General features: G+C 32.6%; 1 protein-coding gene across 10 annotated transcripts in view; it reads left to right on the top strand.

The window, feature by feature from the left end:
• The window catches only part of CD36 (CD36 molecule (CD36 blood group)), a 76,514-nt gene extending 52,714 nt beyond the window's left edge, over positions 1-23,800 (top strand). For 9 of the 10 annotated variants that reach the window (XM_019746891.2, XM_074340657.1, XM_074340659.1 and 6 more), the window contains 12 exons: positions 2,945-3,105; positions 6,727-6,874; positions 8,504-8,683; positions 9,887-9,978; positions 12,836-12,882; positions 15,096-15,165; positions 16,320-16,507; positions 17,517-17,635; positions 18,629-18,702; positions 19,267-19,321; positions 20,199-20,363; positions 22,942-23,800. In XM_019746891.2, coding sequence (XP_019602450.1) covers positions 2,945-3,105; positions 6,727-6,874; positions 8,504-8,683; positions 9,887-9,978; positions 12,836-12,882; positions 15,096-15,165; positions 16,320-16,507; positions 17,517-17,635; positions 18,629-18,702; positions 19,267-19,321; positions 20,199-20,363 — 1,299 coding nt within the window. In that variant the 3' untranslated portion in view covers positions 22,942-23,800. Of the gene's footprint in view, positions 1-2,944; positions 3,106-6,726; positions 6,875-8,503; positions 8,684-9,886; positions 9,979-12,835; positions 12,883-15,095; positions 15,166-16,319; positions 16,508-17,516; positions 17,636-18,628; positions 18,703-19,266; positions 19,322-20,198; positions 20,368-22,941 lie in introns of those variants that run through there. The other variant, XM_074340660.1, reaches the window with a different exon arrangement.
• The last annotated feature ends 1,240 nt before the right edge of the window (positions 23,801-25,040 follow it).

Here is a 25,040-nt window from a genome sequence, read left to right on the forward strand (position 1 = left end):
CTATATTTGGTCAGGATGAGGGTAGAGAAGGGAATTTAACTCATAGATTAAAACGAATCTGCTATACATGATTCTGCCTCTTCATATTTCACAATGTCCTTAAGAAATGGGACAATATATTTTCTACATTTGTACCCTATATACTCCATACATAGGGGGATATCATGGGCATTTTAGGAGTTAAAGTCATGTAGATAAGTCATGTTTTCCTGCACTAACAGAAGTTTTAAGGTCAATGACTTTCAAACCCAGCTGGAGACCGTGCTATGTGACTGTCATCAGGTTGGAATCCAGCCATTACTGGGACTGGATCATGTGTATACTTAAAGTCAGGGACAGAGACTAATGCACACATCAGCCAAGTGAGAGAACCTTAAATTATATTACTTTTTCTGCACATAATTATCCGCTTTGTACTTCCAGTTTAGTGAAAGATTTGCAAAACAGGCTAGAAAGCCCAAATCCAATTTAAATTCAAGGCTTTTTTAATTCATGAAGGACATAAAATCTTTTGCTCCTTCTAAGAGGGACTTGTGACATATTTAGTTTTGGTACTCAAGGAGTGATTATACAATTTTCTAATATGTATAGTAGAGTTAGGATCAGAAGAAATCCATTGCTATTTTGACTGCTTCAATAGTCTTCTCTTTCTCTGAACAAATAATGATGATACAGAAACTATACAAAATTGTAGTGAAAATATCTGATTTCTACATTATCTGCTATGAAATTGTCATATATCATTGAATCAGACATCTGTTTTCTCTAGGATCCATTTCTGTCTCTGAAAAAATGTTTGGGGTTAGATGACTAACTGTAACAGTTAATAATTCAGTGTATTCATTTCAAATCTTTGTGTTTCAGTGTTCCCATTTTTAAGAACATCTCAATATCAACAAATAAGGCAAAGTGATCCGTGGCCTTTAGAAGAAAGGCATATTACAATGTCTTTTGATATTAAATGTAAATGCATTAGAGTTAGGGAGGTTTTCTGTACTGCCAAGTACAATCAATCACAGTCCCTTTTCAGTTCTTTGGTTAATTTTTCTTCATTAAGAACTAAAATGAAATATGTGCCTTGAGAAGTACATGATAAATAACTATATTGCATTAGTCCTTAAGATTCTTAGAGGGCAGGAATAAAAATGTGTATGTACATAGTAAGTCTGTGTGTGTTTTCCCCTCATAATGTCTCTTGAAATGGGTAAATTAATATAGCGTTCAGCTTCCATATAGATTTCAGCTTCAACACCCTCATTAAACACCACTACATTTAGAAGGATAGCTACCGTACTTTATCTATATGAAATTTTGTCTTGACAATATGTCTTATTAGTATGGAAATCAAACTTTTGGGGAACAAATAAAAAGTTCTTCAAGGGCAATTGGTTGTAAAAGTAACAGTGTCTACCATCACATTAGCAGTCCCTATGTACCCAGTAAATGGATTGCAATAACACAGGATTTTGTAACAGCATTTTAGATTGGTGTTTTGTTTTTCTCTAAGGAATTCCCCTATTCTCTGCTTTAAGCAATAAGTAAAGTTTCCTGAAGATATGAAATGCATTTTGACTTTTACCAACTAAGTGCAGAGGTGACAGAAAAAAAAAAAAAAAAAAGACAGCGTTAGTATGGTGTGAAAGAGGACTAGTCTAAGGGTCAGAGACTAGGATTGTCGTCGTGATTCTACCACGATTTGCCTTGGTTGCCCTTGGGACAGCCACCTGGTTTCTCAGAGACTCAGTGAGCTCTACTAGAAAATGTGGTAATGTTTATTGTCCTTTTCTGATCAATGGTTCCATGAATTGATACTTCCAAGTGAAAGAAACAAATAGGTCAGATTGTTCCTGTATTCATTAGGCTCATTTTCTAAATTAATTTCTTCCTCTTCCTCTAGCACATTAAGGTAAGTTAGAGTTTCCATCCTGGTTGGGCATTCTTCCCAAGGTATTTAATTGGAAATACTGCTTGCTACAAAACCTCTTTTGTTGGCACTAGTTATTATAGCTTCATAGACTCTGGCTCAGAGAGTGAAAGCCATGGAAGGAAAGTGGGAGATCATCTGTAACTCCCTTATTTTCCAGATAATAAAATTGGCCCTGAGAGGTCTGCTGACTTTCCACCCGGTCCCACAGCAACTAAAAAGGGGAAGAGATTTCTAATAAAAAGCTTTCTGATTCTGTTATTGATATTTTTTCCTACTTATTTTCACTACGAGGGGGCATCAATAACTTTTAATGTATTGCACAAAATACTAGGAAAAGTTCCTTATTTCATCCTTTTATTTAAAACACAGTAACCCGATAATGAATTAGACTGCTGTAGTTTTTGGAAACACGTACTATTGGGTTGCTGCAAATATATTGAGAGTTAGGGAAGCCATATTGAGCAGGATTTAGAAGGCGGGAGTCACATTTGTGTGTTTTTATCCATTTGTTTTCTTAATTTAATAAATGTTAAGTGAACATTCCCTGACATGTCCAACTTTTAAAGAAAAGGAAATATCTTCCAATACCACCAGATTTTTCCTCTGTTTTTCTGTTTTGCCTCATCAATTCAATTCACTGAGGACAGAAGAAATGTTAATGTTCTACCTGAGAATAACTTTTTAGAACAGCTTTAATAAATGTGCTTAATTGTGTTACTAACTGTTGCAATATTTTCATAGGGCCACTCTGAAGGCTTGCCAGTGGTTGGCCTTAAGATCAACAGACATGTGTGCAAGTATTACACACTGATTCTTTTTGTAAAAGGTTAACTAAAGAGGTTGCTATAATAATCTGTTGAAACATTTCTGTTGCAAGTGTGTGGCAAGGTTGCAAACATTCTCATGTTCAAGGTACTTGCTCATGCACTTTTCATTGGCTAAGTAAAGTTTATGAACTCCCAGAAGTGCCTGTATTTACTACAAAGAAATAACACAAACTTGTTTTCTTTTTTACAGGAAGTTGCCCTTGAAGAAGGTACAACTGCTTATAAAAACTGGGTTACAACAGGCACAGAAGTTTACAGACAGTTTTGGATCTTTGATGTGCAAAATCCAGATGAAGTGGCAATTAATAGCAGCAATATTAAGGTTAAGCAAAGAGGTCCTTACACGTACAGGTGAGTGAGTCTCCTCAAATAAGTGGCACTCTTTCCTTGACCATATGTATTTCTGAAAAGCTTTCCACTTGACAAATGCCATTGTACTGAAATGTACTTATATTATCTTGCCAATAATAAACATTGAACTATTTTGTTCCTGCCTATATAGAATCCTAACTTAAGGATTTAACGATTATAAAAAATACAGATTTTATTACAAATTAACAAGCATCAAATAACTGTCCAACATTTAAGAAGTTACAGGTATTTTACACTTGTGGAATATATTCTGAACAATGAAATAGGCATGCTGAATAGAAAATAACCTATCAGAATCTTAAAAACTAGAGAATTCAAAAATTCTAAAATTGAATGTATATGTTACATCAGTAGTTCTCATAGTATGGTCCCTGGTCTAACAGCATCAGCATCACCTGGGAACTTGGCAGAAACGCAAATTCTCAGACCCCACCCCACCAAATGAACCAGAGACCCTTGGGTTAGAGCCCAGCCAATAAGTTTTACAAATGCTCTGGATAATTCCAGTATACACTCAAATTTGAGAAACACAGCATTAAACAGATTTTGCACGACTACAATACCTGCTAAGGATTTCTAGTCAAACTAATTCCCACGTCAGATAGGTATTTTTCTATTATTCGTAGTTTCATTATTACATATTTTCCAGTACTGACACTGAATATACTATACCTTTATCCTACATTCCTTAATAGTTTAACACACTTTTGAATAGAATCTTAGACTGTTAGATCTAGAGGGAAATGATTAGCCAGAACTTTGTGTTTTTGTAATTAAAAAAACAGAAAACAATAAAAATTGACATCAGCGGATGTGATGTAATTTGTTCATATTCATACAGACCTAGGAACTGGTAACTCCTAGATTTTTGTATATATTTTTTCCTATTTAAGTTATAGACTATGTCTTTTTTCCAACTATCAAAGTAAAAAAAAAAAGTGGAGCTTGAGGTGCTAAAACACTAAGCCTAACCAAGGATTAGGCATATATTTATGATATCCATACAGGAACATAATAAAGTTCTGCTGTATCATTTGTTATACAGATGTGTGATTTTCCCTCCAGGATAATTACAACTAGTTATACACCATGATCAATTCTTACCACAAAAAAACACTTTCAATGATTTCTTATAATTCATACTTTTAGTATCTTGTTTTAGGTAGTCTATATATGTCTTTTCTTTCCACACATTCATATGTTTCTAGATTGATAACTCACACTCAAAATATAATGGAATATGGTAATTGTGAGGACAGTACCTGTTGCCATAGCAAGATATTTAAGCTGCAGAGGGCCTGGTGCCTGTTGTATCCTAGCAATTATCCCCAAGTCTCCTGTCTCTATACACATGTCTGTGACTATTCACAACTCTGTGGAAGAAGCTTGGTTTTCATTGTTACCCAAAATATCTTACCTTGGAAAACATTTATGTTTTTTCATGGTCTTGTTTTATGTTATTTTCAAAAGACTATATGAATATTTTCCCCAAAATATGTAGCTATGATGTATATCTCTGACAATTTGGAATTCACATGGGACCTAATGAGTAGCTAGGCTTAATTGTTGAAAAATCACAACCTGATGGAACTGAATATACTCATATGTGAGGAAAGAGAACAGTTGTTAGAATTTGAAAATTCCTCATGTTTTCTGTTTAATTTTTTATTTGTTTGTGGGGAGGTTATGTTTTTCCTTTAAAGATATTACATGAAATTTCCTGGATTGAGATCTTAATTACATATATTCTAATCCATACCATCTCTACCACCTTAATGAAGATTTGGTAATTCCTTCAGAATATTCTCAAATCCAATATAAATCTTTATTTATTTATTTATTTATTTATTTATTTATTTATTTATCTATTTATTTATTTATTTAATTTATTTATTTTTGTAAGTTACTTTGTTTTTGCAGGAGTGAAACAAAAGTAGTCTTGGGTAAAAATTTAAGGCAAATTTCTCCCTTTGAACTTATTAACCAACACTTTCCAAAATCGGTATACATTCTAATTTTTAAACAAAAAATATGAGTGATTATGTTCTCTTTTCAAAGTATATTCTAAAAACAGGTGTCAGTTTAAAGGATCTTTCTCAGTGAGTGCCATCTACTGGTATAATGTTACATGTACAATTTATGTGAACTCTAGAATTTAGGTCAATTTTTTGTTGTTGCTATATTTCAATTATATATATATATATATACATAAATGTTTCTGAAAATTAAAGTATTTCAACTTTAAATGCTAGTAATATATAATCTAATTTAAAATACAATTATCTAAGGAAAATAGTAATTAACTAGTGATAGACTGTTCTGAGTGCTGTTTGAGATTTTTGTATTCTTGATCTATCTTCAGGACTCCAAGAAGAATAAATAATAAAGCTTTGATGAAATGATATTAAAAATAAAATATTTTTCTAGCTGACTGGGAATTCTCTTTTGAAAGAATGAGAGCCATTAATTTATTCATTCATAAAATGTTTATCGAAAACTCACCATGCACCAGGCACTGTACTTGGGGTAGAAAATACTCATAATCCCTATCCTACAAAAATTTCCATTTTTATTATAACTGAGTGAAATGTGTTTCATTTTTCTTTTTACATTTCAGTCCCATGTTTTTACACTCTTTACCTGTTTTCTATTCACCTCACATAACAGACATTCAAATATACGATAGTGCAAAGATGATGTATACATTATTTCATCTCAGTAAATGCCTCGTACTGCAAAATATTTTTCTACATAATAATCACCCTTCACCACATTTCTAAAAAGTAGTTGGTACTTTGAAGCCTAGAGATATTAGAGGTTAGTATTCAATATACAGTGTGTGGGGTGGGGGAGGGGAATTGGTCCGTAAAAATGGAAATTACATTCTATTAATTATCTTTAATTCTCATTAAAGTACTGAAAAATATGAAAAAGCCAGGGCTGGAAAGACTATGTACTTTGAGCATGCCTTCTAAGAAAATGTGTTTTTAGTATTCCCCTGCTTAACTCTCTCTTGTCTCTTCCTAACCCTCATGATAAAGGCTAACCATTTGAATATGGGATGTAACACTTTTATGTTTGTAATCTTGCTTATTTCAGTTGCTTTACTTCCCACCACTTTCCTTATTCTCTCACTCTATAAGCGAACCAAATTCAACCATCTGCATTTCTAAAAATACACCATGTTCTTTCTTCGTATCTTATACATGCTACTTTCTACCCTATCTCACTGAACTAAACTTCTCTTTGTAACTCAAACCACTTATGTGGAACTGCTAAAAAGTGTGTCTTGATCCTTACCCCAACCTTGACCATCCCAAGCCTGGATTTGCATCTGTTCTGTTGTTTTTGCGTGGACTCCATGTAAACACTTGTAGTAACACATATTATTTCTCACCTGCTATGCAAATTTAAGATGCCCTTCTTTAATTTGCTAGAGACCCAGCAGAGGCTTCTTTATCATTTAAACCCATTTGTTTACCATAATTTCTGACATATTCTATGTACTCAAAATGTATTTATTGCCCAAATGAATGGTGTTTGAGACCTAATGTTCACTTGATACGATAATGTTGAATTTTATTTACTTCTATATTTCAGAGTTCGTTATCTAGCCAAGGACAATATAACCCATGACCCTCTGACGAACACAGTCTCTTTTGTACAGCCCAATGGTGCCATTTTTGAACCTTCACTATCAGTTGGATCAGAGAATGACACCTTCACCATTCTCAATCTAGCTGTAGCTGTAAGTACACTAACAAAATTACTTGTTTTGAAATACTCTGGAATCCACTGTAATTAATCTCGATTGGAACTAACATTAGATAGTATTTATTCTGTCATTTTTATAAAGATGTGTTCCCATGTCGTTAGTTTGAATGGAGTTCTGGTCATTAGAAAAGATGACAAAATCATATAATAATAACTGAATTAGAGGACCACTTAAAGTATCATTAAAAAAAACAGGACTTCACTTTGAATGTCTTTTTTTGGCTGACACTGAGGCAGAGATTAATAATCCCTCACCTAGGGATTAGTAAATTCCACTTTCAGTTCTGGTAAGATTTGGCAGTAATTTTATTTGTTTAGTTTTTTTTTTTTTTTAATTTCAATTACAGTTGATATGCAATATTACATTAGTTTCAGGTGTATAAGGCAGTGCTTAGACATTTATATAATTTATGAAGTGATTATTCTGATAAATTTAGTACCCATCTAACACCATACATAGTTATTACAATATTATTGACTATATTATCTATGCTGTACTTTACATTCCCGTGACTGTTTTTATAACTAGAAATTTGCACATCTTAATCCTTTCACCTTTTTCACCCATCCCTTTAACCCCCTCCCATTTGATAACCACCAAAATGTTCACTTTATCTATGAGATTGTTTCTAGTTTGTTTGTTCATTTGCTTTTCAGATTCCATCTATAAGTGAAATCATACTGTATTTGTCTTCCTCTGTCTGACTTATTTCACTTAGCATAATACCCTCTAAGTCCATCCATGATGTGGTAAATGGCCAGATTTCATTCTGTTTTATGGTTGAGTAATATTCCATTGTATATGAATATGTACCACCACTTCTTATGTACCACCACTTCTTATCTATTCATCTATTGATGGACATTTAGGTTACTTCCATATCTTGCTATTGTAAATAATGCCGCAATGAACATAGAGAAGCACGTATCTTTTCAAATTAGATTTCTGTTTTAAATTTCATTGGAGAAATACCCAGAGGTGGTATTGCTGGGTTCTTCTTTGCTCTTGTTACAGTTTTTGTTTTAAAATCTATTTTGATTTTGTCTGCTATAAATAGTGCTACCCAGCTTTTTCGTTTTCATTTCCATTTTCATGAAATATCATTTTCTATCCCTTTACTTTCAGTCTGTGTGTGTCTCAATCTGAAGTGTGTCTCTTGTAGGCAGCATATGTAAGGCTCTTGTTTCCTTATCCATTCAGCTACCTTATATCTTCGATTAGAGTATTTAATCCATTTACATTAAAAATAAGTATTGATTAGTATGTAGTTATTGCTATTTTATTATTTATAGTTTTATATTTTCTTTCTTCTTCTTCAAGAAATCCCCTTAACATTTCTTGTAATACTGGTTTGGTGGTGATGAACTCCTTTAGCTTTTTCTTGTCTGGGAAGCAGTAATTTTAAAGATAGAGTTTTAAAATTTTTACTAAATTTAATTCTAGTGTTTAATCAATTTATTTGTTAAATATCTGATACTGCAATTGGTATCTTAGCAGTGATTTTTCCTTCCTTCCTTCCTTCCTTCCTTCCTTCCTTCCTTCCTTCCTTCCTTCCTTCCTTCCTTCTCTTTCTTCCTTCCTTTCTTTCTTTTTTTTTTGCAGGCTGCACCACATCTCTATCCAAATGCATTTGTTCAAGTGATACTCAATTCACTTATCAAAAAGTCAAAATCATCTATGTTTCAAAGGAGAACTGTGAAAGAACTATTGTGGGGCTACAAGGATCCATTCTTGAGTTTGGTTCCATATCCTATTGCTACCACAATTGGTGTGTTTTTTCCTGTGAGTACCAAACGTGAATGTTGATATTGTTAGTTTAATTGGATAAATATAATGGCATTGAAAATTAATAATTTTATAATTTAGTATGTTAACCCTATTTCTGATAGGAATATATATTCTAATTTTTTTTTTAAAGTTTATGTCATATGGCTTCAGCTTCGTTCAGAAAATTCACTTATCTAAATTCAAAATTAAATTTAAAATCAAGAAGCTGAGGTTTAATCAGGTTTCCATTCCCTGATAAATATATAATTTCTCTAAAATAGGTTATAATCTGATAAAGCTTTGAACACTATTTTCGGTTTTGATTTCTCTTCTCAAAAAATTGAGTTTAATGCCATATTTTTAATTGTTAAATGTATTAATTCCATCATTCCTCCTTCTCTTAAATTGTTTTAATGTAAATTTAAAAGTCAGCCTAAATTCACAATGGGATTGATAAATTAACAATATCCTATATCAATGTAGTTTGTTCATAAGAACTTCTAGTGGTCTATAAATGTCATGAAATGGCAGTTTGGAGATTAAAGAAAATACGAACACAGTGATATACTTAGTTATAGCTTAATGTTTTGAAATATAAATAGGACAAGCTGACTCTAGAATTGGAATTTTGACTATGACTTGGCTATATATGTGATATAATAATAGTTACCTTCTCCAATCCATTGTGGTTATTTTACTTTTAGATAGTATTTACAATGACAAGCTTATCTATCAATTAACTCACATACTCATAACTTTTTCCTTGGGTAATTCTGGTTTTAATTTTGTATACCTGATTTTTGGTAATCACTATTAAAGATCAGGACATTTTGAATACATCTAGAAATCTGTCATTGTTCTCATAGGTTTTTTTCAATATCCTCTCAACTCAATATAATAGGAGTAGTAATTAAAATTGTCTTACTGGCTTAATTATGACAAAGAGTCCTAGAGTCTGGAATATGCCAACTTTTGATACTTATTTGCTTCCTTTGTCTTAGCACCAAGCACTGATTTCTAGGCACTTTTTATAGTCTATCTTTTTAACATGTTAAAGACTAATGCTTTAAAAACTTTATTACATGTACATTTGTTAAAATCATATAAGATAATTATGAATAACCATTGAGAAATACAAAAGTGAGTTAATCACATATTTTATAACTTGGAAAATATGGGTTGTGCTAGAAGTGTTTTTCCTTGTTCATATCTTTTCAGTACAACAACACTGCGGACGGACTTTATAAAGTTTTTAATGGAAAAGATGACATAAGCAAAGTTGGCATAATTGACACTTATAAAGGCTCAAAGTAAGTATCCAGGTAATGTGTGTGTGTGTGTGTGTGTGTGTGTGTGTGTGTGTGTGTGTGTGTGTGTGTGTTACTAGGGCAAGAGCGCATTCATTTAACAATTCGAAAAGCTCAGCCAACCTATAGAGCAGACCTGCCTATATCTCAGCCCTGGAAACTCCTGTTTTGCCAGGCATTGACCCTTTAGTTATGACAACTAGTTACAGTAGTGCCTACCTGCTAAAAATCAGCCCCACTTTAGTGCTTGGTTTACCTTTATGTATAGGTTCTCTTACATAAAGAAATCCAAAAGGACGATTTGATTTCCATTTCTGCTGCATAACCAGCATTACAGTGCCCATACAATTAGATAACCACACATGAAAAAGAAGAAAATCAATACATCCACTGATTATCTAGCAGGGAGAAGAACGTATTTCATTGGGTTTTTAAACATTTTTATTGAATATATCAAATAAAATTGTGCATTCCATTGACATTACCTAATGTGTCTGTAAAGATAAAAGCTTAATGAATCCATGCACTTTCATGACTATCCCCATTAAAAATTTCTTGAAATGATTTTCTATGTTGATAACTCAGTTTTTAAAATTTTTATCAACACAAAAATGGAATTAGCATTTCAAGTAGTTTTAAAATTTACATTTTAACTTGAAAATAAAGAGTATGCGTCTTTTGAAGTTGTAATAGAATGACATATGTTCATATAGCCATGATTTCCTTTCTTTTACTAGCTCCTCTCTATTCAACTGGAATATAGGCAATTTATCATATGTGTAAAATAGGAAGAATTCTAATACATATCAGAGGAGAAAGTCATTTTTTCTTCTTCTCTAAGTTAATAAATATGCTTTTAGATAACTTAGTGCCTGAAAAAGGACAAAGTAATCAAAATAGATGCAATGTTTTTGTTAATATAAGAAACCATTTCCTCACACTGAGTTCCTATCTAAAAATTGCATACAATTAAATATTGACTAGTGTAGTACTTTTTCTTCTGCATAGTCATTTGTCACATTTTTTTTTAATAGAAAAGTCTAGTGGAGAACAAATACTTCTAAATGTTCATTTTGGGGGAAATCACATCTCTATATACTGAGGAACATGAGCATTTCTTCCATTTCAATATGTGAGAGAGATTTTGAGGAGAATTTCTAAATGCTCCTAATTGGAGTAAGAATTTCACATCAGTTTAAGATTATGCTCAGGTTAATTTAACTGATCATAGCAACAATGAGCATAATTAATATTATTTTTTTAAAAAGAAGCATCAACTTGCATTGACATCTCAATGGATGATATGTTAGGAGTGAGAAAAATGTTTTTCCATCACTAAAAAGTGGCTGAGGATTCAGATAAACGATACTACTATGGTTATTATTGCATATAGATATGTATATATGTATGTGTGTGTGTATATATATATATATATATATATATATATATATATATATATATAGATATATATATATAGTGCCAAAAATGTATACACATTTTAAGAAAGGAAAAAACTGTATTAAAATCATAATACTCAATATATACCAATGACAAAAGATGACTACAAGTCTCGTTTGACATCTGCAATGATAAGAGGTGCTCAAAGTGGTTACCATCAGTGTATTTTTAATAGTTTTTTTCCTTTCTTAAAATGTGTATACATTTTTTTGGCATCCTCCGTATATACATATACAGCACTGGGGTGCCAAAAAAATTGTATACACATTTTAAGAGATGTTAACACTTTGGTCAACATTGCTCAAGCTAATCAGAAGTGTCTGGACGCTGATGGTAAACACTTTGAGCACCTCTTGTAATTGCAGAAATCAAACATGACTATGTATTATTACAATTTTAATACTGTTTTTTCCTTTCTTAAAATGTGTACACATTTTTTTGGCATCCTCCGTATATACATATACAGCACTGGGGTGCCAAAAAAATTGTATACACATTTTAAGAGATGTTAACACTTTGGTCAACATTGCTCAAGCTAATCAGAAGTGTCTGGACGCTGATGGTAAACACTTTGAGCACCTTTTGTAATTGCAGAAATCAAACATGACTATGTATTATTACAATTTTAATACTGTTTTTTCCTTTCTTAAAATGTGTACACATTTTTTGGCACCCCCCCCCACACACACACACACACACGAAAGGTTGGACAATTAAGTTCGCGTTTCTGTACGGTGGAAAGTTCATGAACTTAATTGTCCAACCTTTCTTTTGTGTGTGTGTGTGTGTGTGTGTGTGTGTGTGTGTGTGTGTGTATTCTAGATAGCAGAGTATAAATTAATAAACCGTGTCCTACTTTAATGCCAGCTCATGCAAGAGTTAAAAGGGGGGGGGAGTATAAATTGATTATCTACGTGTTTACAATCTCTATTGATCAAATATCTGCCTCTCTCTTTCCTCCTCCCCACTCCCCTTTTCTTCCTCACACTGACCTTACAACAGTTACTCACTTAATATTTTCCTCCTATTCAGTATGAACACAACATACTACCAAATAATTTTTTTCTCTCATTGGAAAAATAATCATCCCCTAAGTAGAGATCTAAATTTCTGGTAAATGTTTCTCAATTTTCTTTTTTTCAGAACTGTGTCTATTCCAATTTGTTTATATTTAACAACATTTGGAAGTTTTTATTTTATAATCTGATCACCTAATGGTATCAGGCACTTAATTTATCTCAACAAGGTGAAAGCGCCAAAGAAAATATGGACTTTTCTTAAACTTAGCATTTGTCATGTCTAATCTTTATTATAAGTGTTTAATAACAATAGACAAAGTAATATGAGGCAGGTGCTCTTAAAATGAGACCGTTTGCTCATTTTCTTTCTTTTTATTCCTAAGGACTCTCGGCTATTGGCCAGATTATTGTGACTTGATTAATGGTACAGGTAAGAGCATTTGTTTTGTGGCAATAATCACAATGAGCTCATTTCCCTCTCCCTACAAATCCACCTTTTTTTCTGCAGGATTCTGAAGGTGGCGAGTGTGCATTGACCTGTTTTTATATCCCCACAATATAATTCAGTCTCTATCCTCATATACACTTAGTAAATATCTGTTTAATGTAATAGGACTTCTAAAGATTAACCAATAATTAGTCTTTACTGCATTACTAGGAAAATATTTGCTTTGTAAAAACTTCATGAGCTGCCTTAATAATGGGTTAAAAAAACCTTAAGAGAAGTAGTTACTATTCACATCTTTTGTAAATACTGTATACATAATAATTTAAAATTAAGAAAATTAAAAACTCAAGATAATTTCAAAAAATAAATCATACTTCTAAGTGAGGTTTCAAGCTGAAGTAGAATCAGTGAAGTTATAAGACAGAGCCATCTATTTTGAATAAGGTGGTCAGAATAAGAGAGAAAAAAACACAAGGTTAGATGTCTGCTAACCATGAAAAAAATATATGCAAAAATGGACATCCTGAATTAGAACTGGGGAAAAAAAAGGTTCTCTGAACTTAGAGCGTGGCTAGGTCTGGCTTATTACATTGCTAATTACATTGCTTGAGGAAAAGCAAAGTACACATATGCCTATTAGTTTAAGAATTAAGATTTCAAAGAGCAATGACAATCAAATACCATGAGGTAATTTAAATCAGAAGTGAGCTTTCAACAACTAAGAAGCAGAGGCAGAAGAACGATATTTGCAAAGTTGGTGAGGCAATACTCTGTAGGAAAACAACATAATAAAGATAAAGAAAGTTTAATACAAAGTTATGCACAAATTAGAGAATATAAATCATGAGAAAATAGAAGTAAAGCAAACTAGGAGCAGAGGTAGATAGGACAGGGCAGGGGACTCCAATGCAGTCCTTGTGAGAGAGATTCTTGGTAACAATACTAGAGGGGACGAATGAAAAACAAAAATTCCAATATGTGTTCAGCACAACTTACAATTCCTTTTCTACCATCTTCAATAAGTTTGAAGAGACTTAAAATGAAAATACTGGTATACATTTGAATTAAAAAATAAATCCCTGCTACATCGGCTACATTTGGTATTCATGGTTGATGGTAATTGCTAGTATGATTCTGACATAATCTTCAGTGATATTTCAGATAATGATTTAAAACATTTTTAATGTATACTTTTCCTTCATGGTTAAGGCGTAGGGAAGGCAGTTGTAGGGAATACCCTTTGAGGGACCTATCTGGAGAGTTTAAGCTAATCTTTGATATCCAGTTCTCCCAATGCCAGGATGAAGTTCACTGTGGTCTTCTGTTATATTTCACTTATTACAAGAGTGTAAGTAAAGGCAATAAGAAAGGTTGGAGTATTTAACAGAAAAATAACATGGAATTCATAACTGAAGGATGGCTCTTACCATATTGCACAAAAACATTCAGTGGTGGCTCATTTTGGTGATACTCATTTAAGGAGCAAATGGAGGAGTTCTCTAGTTATTTCTTCACGTATCCAGTGTGTCCCATGGATCATAACCATGGCAGAAATTCAGTACACTCAAAAAATGTCCTTTTTAGTTTGATGGATATATTTTCAAACCATTTGCAAGAAACTGTTTAGTGAGAGAAATTTAATAAATGATTTTTAAAATACTAATCAGCCATTAGGGCAGATAAATGAATCACCATCAAAAGTAAAATAATGGTAAGGGGGGTGGGTGGTGGGGGGTGGGAGATGAGGGTAAGGGGGATCGAATATATGGTGATGGAAGGAGAACTGACTCTGGGTGATGAACACACAATGGGATTTATAGATGATGTAATACAGAATTGTTCACCTGAAATCTATGTAATTTTACTAACAATTGTCACCCCAATAAATTTAATAAAATAAAATTTAAAAAATAAGTAACATAATGCAAAACTAAAAGGAATTCTAAATGAACTTCATGGTAAGAAAAGTGCCACTCTGCTACATGTTTAAATGATAATATTTTGGATCTACCTGGTTAAATGAAACATACCTGTTTCTTTTTACTTTTTTCAAAATGTGGCTACTAGAGAATTTTAAAATTACATATACAATTTGCATTATTATTTGTATTGACTATGCTAGAATAGAAATTTCTAGATTTTTCTAGGACACACATTATATCTAATCCCTTGCCACTGGCTTAATTTTTAAACAGATGCAGCCACATTTCCCCCTTTTGTTGAGAAGACCCGGGTACTGCAGTTCTTTTCCTCTGACATTTGCAGGTAAGACAGACACCAATGAATTTCTGAGTCAGAATATTTTTTCCCCAAGTAACTAAACCAAGAAGCTCATACTTAATAATGTTACTTGAGAAAAATAAAATACACTTAGAGAAACTTTTCTTGATGAAGAATACAATATGCAATTCATGATGTGTTTAACTTTAAAAAATGGAAGGATATAGGATATTTTGCATAGTGCACATCATTTTCTTGTCCTTTCTAAGCAAGAACTATTTTTCTTTTCTTTTACTAAACTAGTAATATGTTTAATAACAGTCAAGTTATGCCCAATCTTTCTAAAGATGTCCAGAGAGGATGCTGTCACTGTCACAGAGCAATGTTAATTAATGTGCACTTCTGACACTATAGCATCTTTTCAAATTGATGGGGTCCAATAGATACCACACAAGCATTGCAGCCCACATCAATATGCTTGAATTCAAACCCTCTTCCTAAAGACTGTGTGGTTGTGAGCAAGTATTTCATATCTCTGAATCTTTTCCTTATCTGCAAAATTGAAGACAGCAGTATTGCTTCCTATAGAGTCATCTGGGGATTGGAAGAAATATGTACTGAGCCCTACCACATGGCCTAGAAAATGGTGGACACTTGGTAAATGAAAGAGGTATAGGATATATAACCTATATATATGGCCAAAAAGAGGTATACACATTTCAATTTTCCTTTCTTAAAATGTGTATACATTTATTTGGCATCCTCTGTATATCAAGCACTCACATGCACACACCCCAGAAAGTAAGTGGCCTTTCTCTGCATGACTAAGGTTTGAAAGATAGACATTTTTATTACATTTGAACTGGGCACAAATACAGGATTTGAGGGAGTCATATAGATTATTAAATCTGTAGAGGAAATAAACTATGAAAAATATCTTCAGTATCAGTACTCCATGGTACTTTACAACCAAAAATTATTCTTAGAAGCTTTTGAAAACAAAGGTAAGAATAGCTCATACTCAGGTATCAAGTTCTGGTACGTCTTAAAATTTCAAAGTAACTTTTTTTCCTGAAAAATTAAACAAGAATTCTAACGAGAGTATATTGGATTTTTCTCTGTTAAAGCAAAACTAAAAATCTAAAAATAAGAAAAAAAAACAGCTTTCCAGAATGAAGCTCTTTCTTCTCTTTGTTTAGGTCAATCTATGCTGTGTTCGCAGAGGAACTTAATCTGAAAGGAATTAATGTGTATAGATTTGTTCTTCCACCCAAAGCCTTTGCCTCTCCTGTTCAAAATCCAGACAACCACTGCTTCTGCACAGACAGGGAGGTCTCAAATAATTGTACATTTTTTGGTGTGCTAGACATTAGCAAGTGCAAAGAAGGTGAGTAAATGTTCTCAATATTACAGTTCATCATATGATTTACAGTATTCTTTGAAATGTAACTTTTACCCGGAATCCCTTTCCACCAGAGATTTAAAGTGAGAAAGCAAGAAGGGCAGAAAGTAAGGGTGATGAGAGAAAAATTTTGTTTTGATTTTGTGTTGTATTTGAGGTCCCAATTATTTCAGTGTTGCAAAACTTAATTATTAGATGAAATCATACTGATATCTCCCTGTGCTATTTTGGAAAATGTCTATTTAGGCCCTTTGCCCATTTTTCAATTGGGCTGTTTTTTAGCTTTTTATTTTTATTTTTTGAGTTGTATGGATTCCATGCATATTTTGAATATTAACTACTTATTGGATATGTGGTCTGCAAATATGTCCTCCCATTCCAGACAGCCTTTTTATTTTTGATAGTTTACTATGCAGAATCCATTTGCTCCTTTCAGATTTACGGTAAAATGAAAATAATTCCCGTAATACTTTGAGAATCCCAACTTACCCATCTGCCATTTTTCTAGCTTTTTCTTTCCTTGAATGGTAAATAAAATACAAACATATTTTCAGTATGTCTTTGTAACAAGAATTGACTTAAGCACAATTTTTAGTCTAATTTTGTTCACCTTCTTTATATTGGAGTGGGAATGAATAAAGAAAGAAAAACCTGTTAAATTAATTCTCAATCCTGAAACATGGACATATATGGCTGAAAATGAATTCAGCAGCTAAGCTTTACATATTAAAAATCAACACCCAAGAAATGAATAGACAATCAACTGACTGGTTAGTAGGATGATGCAGACTTTTATATTTCATTTTTGTACAGCAGTGAGCAGGTGTTATAATTGTCCCTCTCCCTCATCTTCCTGAATTACTGTGCAAACCCAACTATGCCTTTTTTTTTTTTTTAATGTGTAAAGCTTTATTTTCAAGGAATCTTTTCTGAGTGGTATGTGAAATGAGGACAATGATTTATCCCCAATTATCTTTTTAAAACTTGTTTTCAGGAAAACCCGTGATCCTTTCACTTCCTCATTTGCTACATGCAAGTCCTGAAATTGCAGAAACTGTTGAAGGCTTAAATGCAAATGAAGAAGAACATAAAACATACTTAGATGTTGAACCTGTAAGCACATATATTATTTATTTGACTTGTTTAATATTGTTTTTTTAAAAGAATGAAGTTAAAAGAAAAAATAAATTCTCTCTTTGTCAATTACATTTATTGAATGACAATAATGATAACTTTTATTTCCTTGAAAATTACATTATTTTTCCTATTGCTTATGAAATATCAAGGTAATTCAGTTTCAGTTTTTAAGTGTAGGAACTTTGTAAGCCTTTTTAATGATTCATAGGGTGGGAATATCAATGACAGAAATAATTCTAATTGGCTTAAAACAATTTGATATAAATTACTGACATATGCTTATTTTATACTTAACTCCAAGTACTGCTTATATCAAGAGACCCTGTATATTATGAGGGATCAAAAGAGATTTTGTGGGTATATGTGAATTTGGGGCAAGATCTATTATACTTAGTGTCAAGAAAAATCTATAAAAATTCCCCTAACACAACAGTTTTAATTTTTAAATTATTTTAATATTCTCATTTTCAAAAGTTAAATGAAATGACAGAATTTTAGTAGTCATGTTTCAATTTAAATAATTATAGAAGTAGTATTATTAAACTGATGGTACATAGATTCCGACTGAATATATATATTTGATCTTGAACAATTCAGGAATTAAATTAACTGCATGAGCTCTTATGTTTCAGTACTACTGTTCTTGTTGATTCCCCAAAACCGTTTCTGGTAAATATTATAAATCTAACTAAAATCTTGACATTAGGTTGGACAAAGAAATTATGTGTGTGTGTATACATGTATACATATGTATGTGTATGTATATATACCCATATGAATATACACATATAATGTAATTATACAGAGTTAGGTATATATTTAATATGTCCAATTATTTAATAAATTTCACAAACTTCAAGTAGAATAGTTTTACCTTAAGTTCTATATAACAGGAAAAATAAATTTTGGATATTATAAAAAATGTTTTTTAAAAAAGTTAGTAATTATTTTAGTTTGTTCTCTTTTTAGATAACTGGATTTACTTTACGATTTGCAAAACGGCTACAGGTCAACATATTGGTCAAGCAAGCGAAAAAAATTGAGTGAGTCTCTTGAACAAAGTTATCATTGCATGATTTTTAGTATTTTCTTGTAAGAATGTAAGTAAATTTATAAAAGTGAAAAGAATATAAAAATTGAACTTCTTATTGGCATAATAATTAGATGCTTATGAATTTCATTTGTAATTCAGAATTACACCTGGCATTCATTGAAATTATATTTACACATATTTTGGAATGTTTTCAAGTATATTGTGGTATCTCTTATTTTTCTAGCTCTCCAAATAGTTCTATGACAATAGTTTCTAGAATTCATATTTTCACTTTGCTAAGGAGAATTTGTTCAAAGGGAAAATTTGTGCTTAGAAAAAGTCAATCTAATTAGAAATCTGTGTTAGAAAGGTTTTTAGAATAAAAGATGTCTGAGAAACAGCTGTATTAAAATTTAAATGACTCATTACAAGGAACGGAAATCAAGGAACTTAACAAAGTTGCAAAAGCAACTGATTTCTGAATATTTATTTACACTAATAATTACTAAAATTTGTATTATATATGTAACATATATTAGTATATATTTTCATATTTTTTCAATATATATTACAGCGCATTGAAAGGTCTGAAGCGGAACTATATTGTGCCTATTCTTTGGCTTAATGAGGTTAGTATTTTTATTTATTAGTCTTTAAAAGCAGTAAACTTCTTTGTATACAAAAATGCTTTTGATGTTGCAAAATTAAATAGGTATAGTATTTGAAATTGTGCATTTCCATTGCCTATATGGATGAGTTATAAATTATTAATTATAGCTACTTGAGAGAACCAAACCGCACAGAAATACAACTTTGTGTAAGTTTCAGTGTTTTTCTTTTAGAAAGACAAACACCTCCTGTCATTTTGGATTCTTTTCAAACATGCATCTATTAAACATCTTTTCTTGTTGTAATGGAAGAGTCATGTTAGGCAAGAGTCATGTACACATTTAACTTAAAATAACTCAAGATTCACTGAATATTATAGTGTTAATAAGCGCCAACCAAGCTCATGAAAGCCAGGTTAGAGTGGACGTAGGCAGTCTATCCTACTGCCTGACAAGATATTTTTGGTGTAAAACACGGAACTGATTAGCCACAGAATTAGTAAGTGCATTGTATAAGCCTTTAAAGGATGTGAAACTGTTGACCCTTGCCATTTCCCTCTGTCACTGGGAAACACCTTTGGAAAACTGAAAATTTCAGTAAGACCATTCTAAAGACCAATGGAGTCTAGTATTATTGAAGAGTGCTAGATAACACATCTAAAAGGGGAAGGTTATATTTCATTCTGTATTCCATCTTGACATATTTCATTCTGTATCCCATCTTGACATTTAATGACTTCTTTAACCTGAAAACAGAATTCCATTGACTTTTCTTATAGGTACAGATGACTTACACCTATACAGGTGTTTGGAGAAAAGAGTGACACATTAGTGGAGCAAAACACTTAAAACTCTTCACTTATCTACTCAAATAATGCTATTATTAACTTGATTACAGACTGGTACCGTAGGAGATGAGAAGGCAGAAATGTTCAAAAGTCAAGTGACTGGAAAGATAAACCTCCTTGGCACAGTAGAAATGGTCTTACTCAGTGTTGGTGTGGTGATGTTTGTTGCTTTTATGATTTCATACTGTGCATGCAGATCAAAGACAGCAAAATAAGTAAGTATATACCAAATATGTATATATATATATATGATATATTTCTCCAGTGACATTAATTTATATATTACTTGTTTTCATTTTATCAAAGTGGGGTTATTGATTAGGCTTCAAATGTTTCTGGATATGTCTTGCCAACTACCATTTTTTAATACATCCTCGAAGTTTTGTGATGCTTAATGCAAATTAAAACATAAATGAAGACTGGATGAGTAAATAAGAACTATGAATATTGAGCAGATCACTACATTACAACTTTCATTTGGGGAGGAATGGGACAAAAAAAATAAAATTTTCACCTTTGAAAAGTTAATACATATATATGTATAGCTTTTTTGCAAAATTCTGACTTTTCATTTCTCAATTATTTCTAGTTAATTTTTAAAATAAAAAATAATCTGATAGTATCGAGTAGGACAGATTATGTAAAATTTTAAAAAAGTTAGATATTTGGGGAGATTAAAATTTACAAGAGAAAAGAAAATAACCAGAAATTAATAAAGAGAACTGAAAACTCAATAATAAATGATAGATAAAATATTCTATTAAAAATAAACACTGAAGCAAAAGAAAATTGAAAACGAAGATAACATTAATATAAAAAGAAGTTTGCTGCAGATAGATATGCTGGCCATGCTTTGTCCAAAGTCAAGGTATGAACCATAGATGTTTAATGTGGAAGCCCTATGGACAACTAAAATTCATGAGCTGAAATTTGAATATAACAATACAAGACAATAGGAGAAAATAGTGTTCGATACAGTGAAACCAAAATACTCAGAGTTTAGAAGAAAAACCAGGCAAATATGAACAACACTTAAGTTTTAGCAAAGATGGAAGGTGGTTCACGTCTCTGTGTTTTAGATATCAGTGCCGTACCCCCTTGTACAGAAACAGGAATGAACGCCTGTCTCCATCTCCCCTAAATGGAAGCCTTTCTTTATAATCACAGGCGCCATTGGTTTTGGACTATGGGGGAGAATTTTCTACTTCCCCCTTAGTACTCAACAGCTCTCCCTTCCCAGGTACCTAAAAAGAAAAAAACAATCTAAATAAAAGCAAGATAGTTACTTGAAAATTACCACTTCAAAAAAAGTCTTCTTACTTTACTTCCAATTAGACTGTGAACCCTAAGCTGTCTTATATGGAAATTCTGGAGCTGCCATTGCTAACTGTGCCAAGATCATGCTAAATATTTTACATAGACTATCACAACTAATCCCTAGTACAGTTTCATGAGTTTCCAACAGCCAGCGATTTATCAGCATCTATTCTATCTTTTGCAAACATTCCATTAAATTGTAAATTTTAACAGTGCAGAATTGTCCATTCTCAAAGCATGTATCAGTCAAATTGATCGTGTTTTTTTTTTTTTAAGTGGAATTTTCAGACTAGTATTGTGTGTGTGTGTGTGTGTGTGTGTGTGAGAGAGAGAGAGAGAGAGAGAGAGAGAGAGAGAGAGAGAGAAAGATTCAGCACTTGGGTGTAGGAAGGTAACCCAATCTTTTGTTTTGATCATTTCTGCCACTATTTATTTAATGAGAAGAAGGCTGAACAATTCTGCCTACAATCTATTTGAACAGAATGTATTTAAAATGCTAGCCTAATATATTCACGTCATAATAAAGGAAATATTGTCATTAGCCCAGTAACAAGTTATGATTAAACAAACATTCATATAGCCATTTATGTAATAGAGAGATAAAATAATCCATTGAAAAGCAAACAACAAAAAACTTGTTCTAGTGGGGAAAGCATGTTTTCAAAAGGAAGTATAGTAGTTACAATTTTTTTCCTGTAAGTATTCTCTATTAAAGTTACATGATAACTTTTATCGCTGTTTAGTGAGACCTGAACGTCAGATTCCTTAGATCTCTGCATGGCTAAAAAAGGATAAGGAGTTGAAAGCTTTCCAGAGTGGCTCTGTCAACAAAGATATTAGTTTTTCTTATGCATTTAACTATAATAAGGAAGTCACTGGCCTTTACAAAACTATGTTTTTTTCTTTACAAGTAGAGAAGAAAATGTGTCTTTGTAGAATCCTTGATTTACCAGATTTAGAAGAATTACAACATGTAGATTTCCTTAAACAAGCCTCAGTTTTGAATATTATAAAAATTATGCTTTGGGGAAGATTTGTAAACAATTGAAAAAAAAAGAGGAGATTGGTGTTCAAAAGGGAATAAAATATAAGATGGTGGAGCTGAAATGTGTTTTTATTCAATGGATAACAACAGAGAATAAGCCAACAGCCCTTTTGAATGTAGTATATAATATACACCTCTAAATGGAAGATGATCTGAAGGGAGAGCAAAGAGTAGGAATGTTTGTCCAGTTAGATTAATGAGCTACTACTCCTTCTCTGGCTATGTACAGGTCTCGAGAGTGGGGAAGCTTATCCTTCTTGAATGAGAACATGTATTGTTCCCATGAAGTTCATCAGAGAAATTTTCTCTGCAGCTTGGCAAATTGGGCTGAATAATGGAAAATATGATGTCTCGGATTATATAATTTGAGTATTACCTGTTTATTTTTCCACTGCTTTCTGATAAATAGTAACATTTCTTCTGCTTTCCAGGCACCAAATAAAACTTGACATCTATGTAACAGCAACATCAGGACATTTGTTAACACTGACCTAAAAATGAAGATTTAATATTAATATACTTTATTTTTACAAAACACACCTACTCTTACAGTTGAAGAAATGCTGGAACAATTTCATTTTTTTATTTTTTTGCATTAAGTAGCAGCACATTTCTAAAGGATTATTAAGATGTCATTAAAATCCAGACTTTGAACAAGAACCTGGCACCTTTTAAAATTCATCATGTACACAACTGAATTGATTTCAGTTTCTACAGACCTGACTCAAGCATGAACTGCTTATTTTTATTTGGTACTGAATCACGAATTGGTTCCCTGGTGACAAATTCAGAAAAGGAATGGACATTCTGAACAAATTCTGGACCCTGCACCTTTATCTTCAAGGGAAAACACTATTGGAGTGACCCTGTTCTGTTTCAACAGCCCCCAGACCTGTCAGCACATCACATTTAATGAGCATCACCTATTTTGAAGGACATCTAACAACGGAAAATAAATGATTAGCTGGGAGGCATTCATTATACATGTTTCTTTCTCTCTGGAATTCTTTGTACAGCCACAGCAGGCAATATAATTATGTTCTTTATAACAATATGGGCTTATATTTTTGTCACTGATTACGCAAATGGATGTCACTGTTAGCATATTTTGGCTCCCCATGTTTAAGGAATTTGTCATTTTCCACATTCTGCAGCTCTTCTGGAAATCTGAGTAGATTTTGATCGTTCCACTCAGATACCTACAACTTCTGCTTCACAACTTCAGCATATTGTGCTAGTATTAAAAGATACAAATGAGAATAAAGGAACTGTGTGAATGATTACAAAGAACTGGATGTGCATTAATAGTTACCTGTTGTAGTATCTCTTGCTTTAACAATCACCTCAGAAAAACTGGTTTCAACCATGAAAAGACGTTCTTCCTTGAATTCCTGCACTTGCCTGGTTTCTGTTGCATCACAAAACATTTGTCCTGATTTTCTGTCAGAAGTATTTCATCTGAATCCTTTATTTCTTCATGAATCCATAGTTCCTTCTGAAATATTCTAATTTAATCTTGTCCCATTGTCCTAGGCTAATTTTTTGAGCCAACTGGAGGCAAAGCAAACAGATATTTGGTTTCATTATTTATAGCAGCATGATGTAAGTTCTATGTGAAAGAGCTTGCCTTTTTATTAGGAGACATACTGTTAGGTAATCCTGCCTTTTTTTTTTTTTTTAAAGCAGGGGTTCACTTATTGCAGAGAGCACCAATCTTTCTAAACAACTCCTAATAGAAAGGGAAGATGGACAATATTCTGGCATGTTTTAAACAGAGAGGTTAATAGGACCATAGGAGTATTAATAACTGGTTTGCTTGGGTACTAAAATTAAGAATAACTTGATCTCCTCAAGTTAGCTGCTAGGGTAAATCCTGAAAACCCCAAACTACCAACTTGGAGGGATCTTTCGAAAATCTGAGGATACTCAAAGCATACTGATTTAGTGCCTTTTCATTTAACTGGGAGAGTAAAAAAAGTATTCCTCTAAGATATTGACATGTAAGAATAGATTCTGGAAATCCTCTTCAGATAATTAAAAGTTTATTCTCTTAGCATTAGGATATTTGTGGACATGTTGATCTAAGAGAAATGCAAAGCATATTTCTTTAATTCTTGAAGCAAGTAGGTCTGAACTATGTAAAATAGAAGCTGATAAACAGAAAAGGATGAGAATGTATGTCCTGTAAGGACCTGGCCCACAGGCAATGAGCTGGCTGGCAGTCAAGGTCTCCGGCTTCTTGGGACACTGTGTACATACAAGCAGGGCCTGCCAGATGGTTTCTCCAATGAACGCTCTTTGTTTTCTGTACCTGTATAACCTCACTTCTTCTCAGCCTATGTGAGGATCAGCCTGCATACTCCTTCCACCTGTCACCACCGGAGACTCTCCCCGGTTAGTAAGTCTCCATATACCTATGTCTTGCACTCAGCTACCTGGTGTGTTCTTGGGGCTTGTGTGTTCTCAGACACACATCTTGGAACCAGTCGGACTCAGTCCCTTCCTCAAGTAAGATCTGTATATCCAAACA

Source organism: Rhinolophus sinicus, linkage group LG09 (assembly GCF_036562045.2).
Source record: "Rhinolophus sinicus isolate RSC01 linkage group LG09, ASM3656204v1, whole genome shotgun sequence".
In the NCBI taxonomy this organism is placed as follows: Eukaryota; Metazoa; Chordata; class Mammalia; order Chiroptera; family Rhinolophidae; genus Rhinolophus; species Rhinolophus sinicus.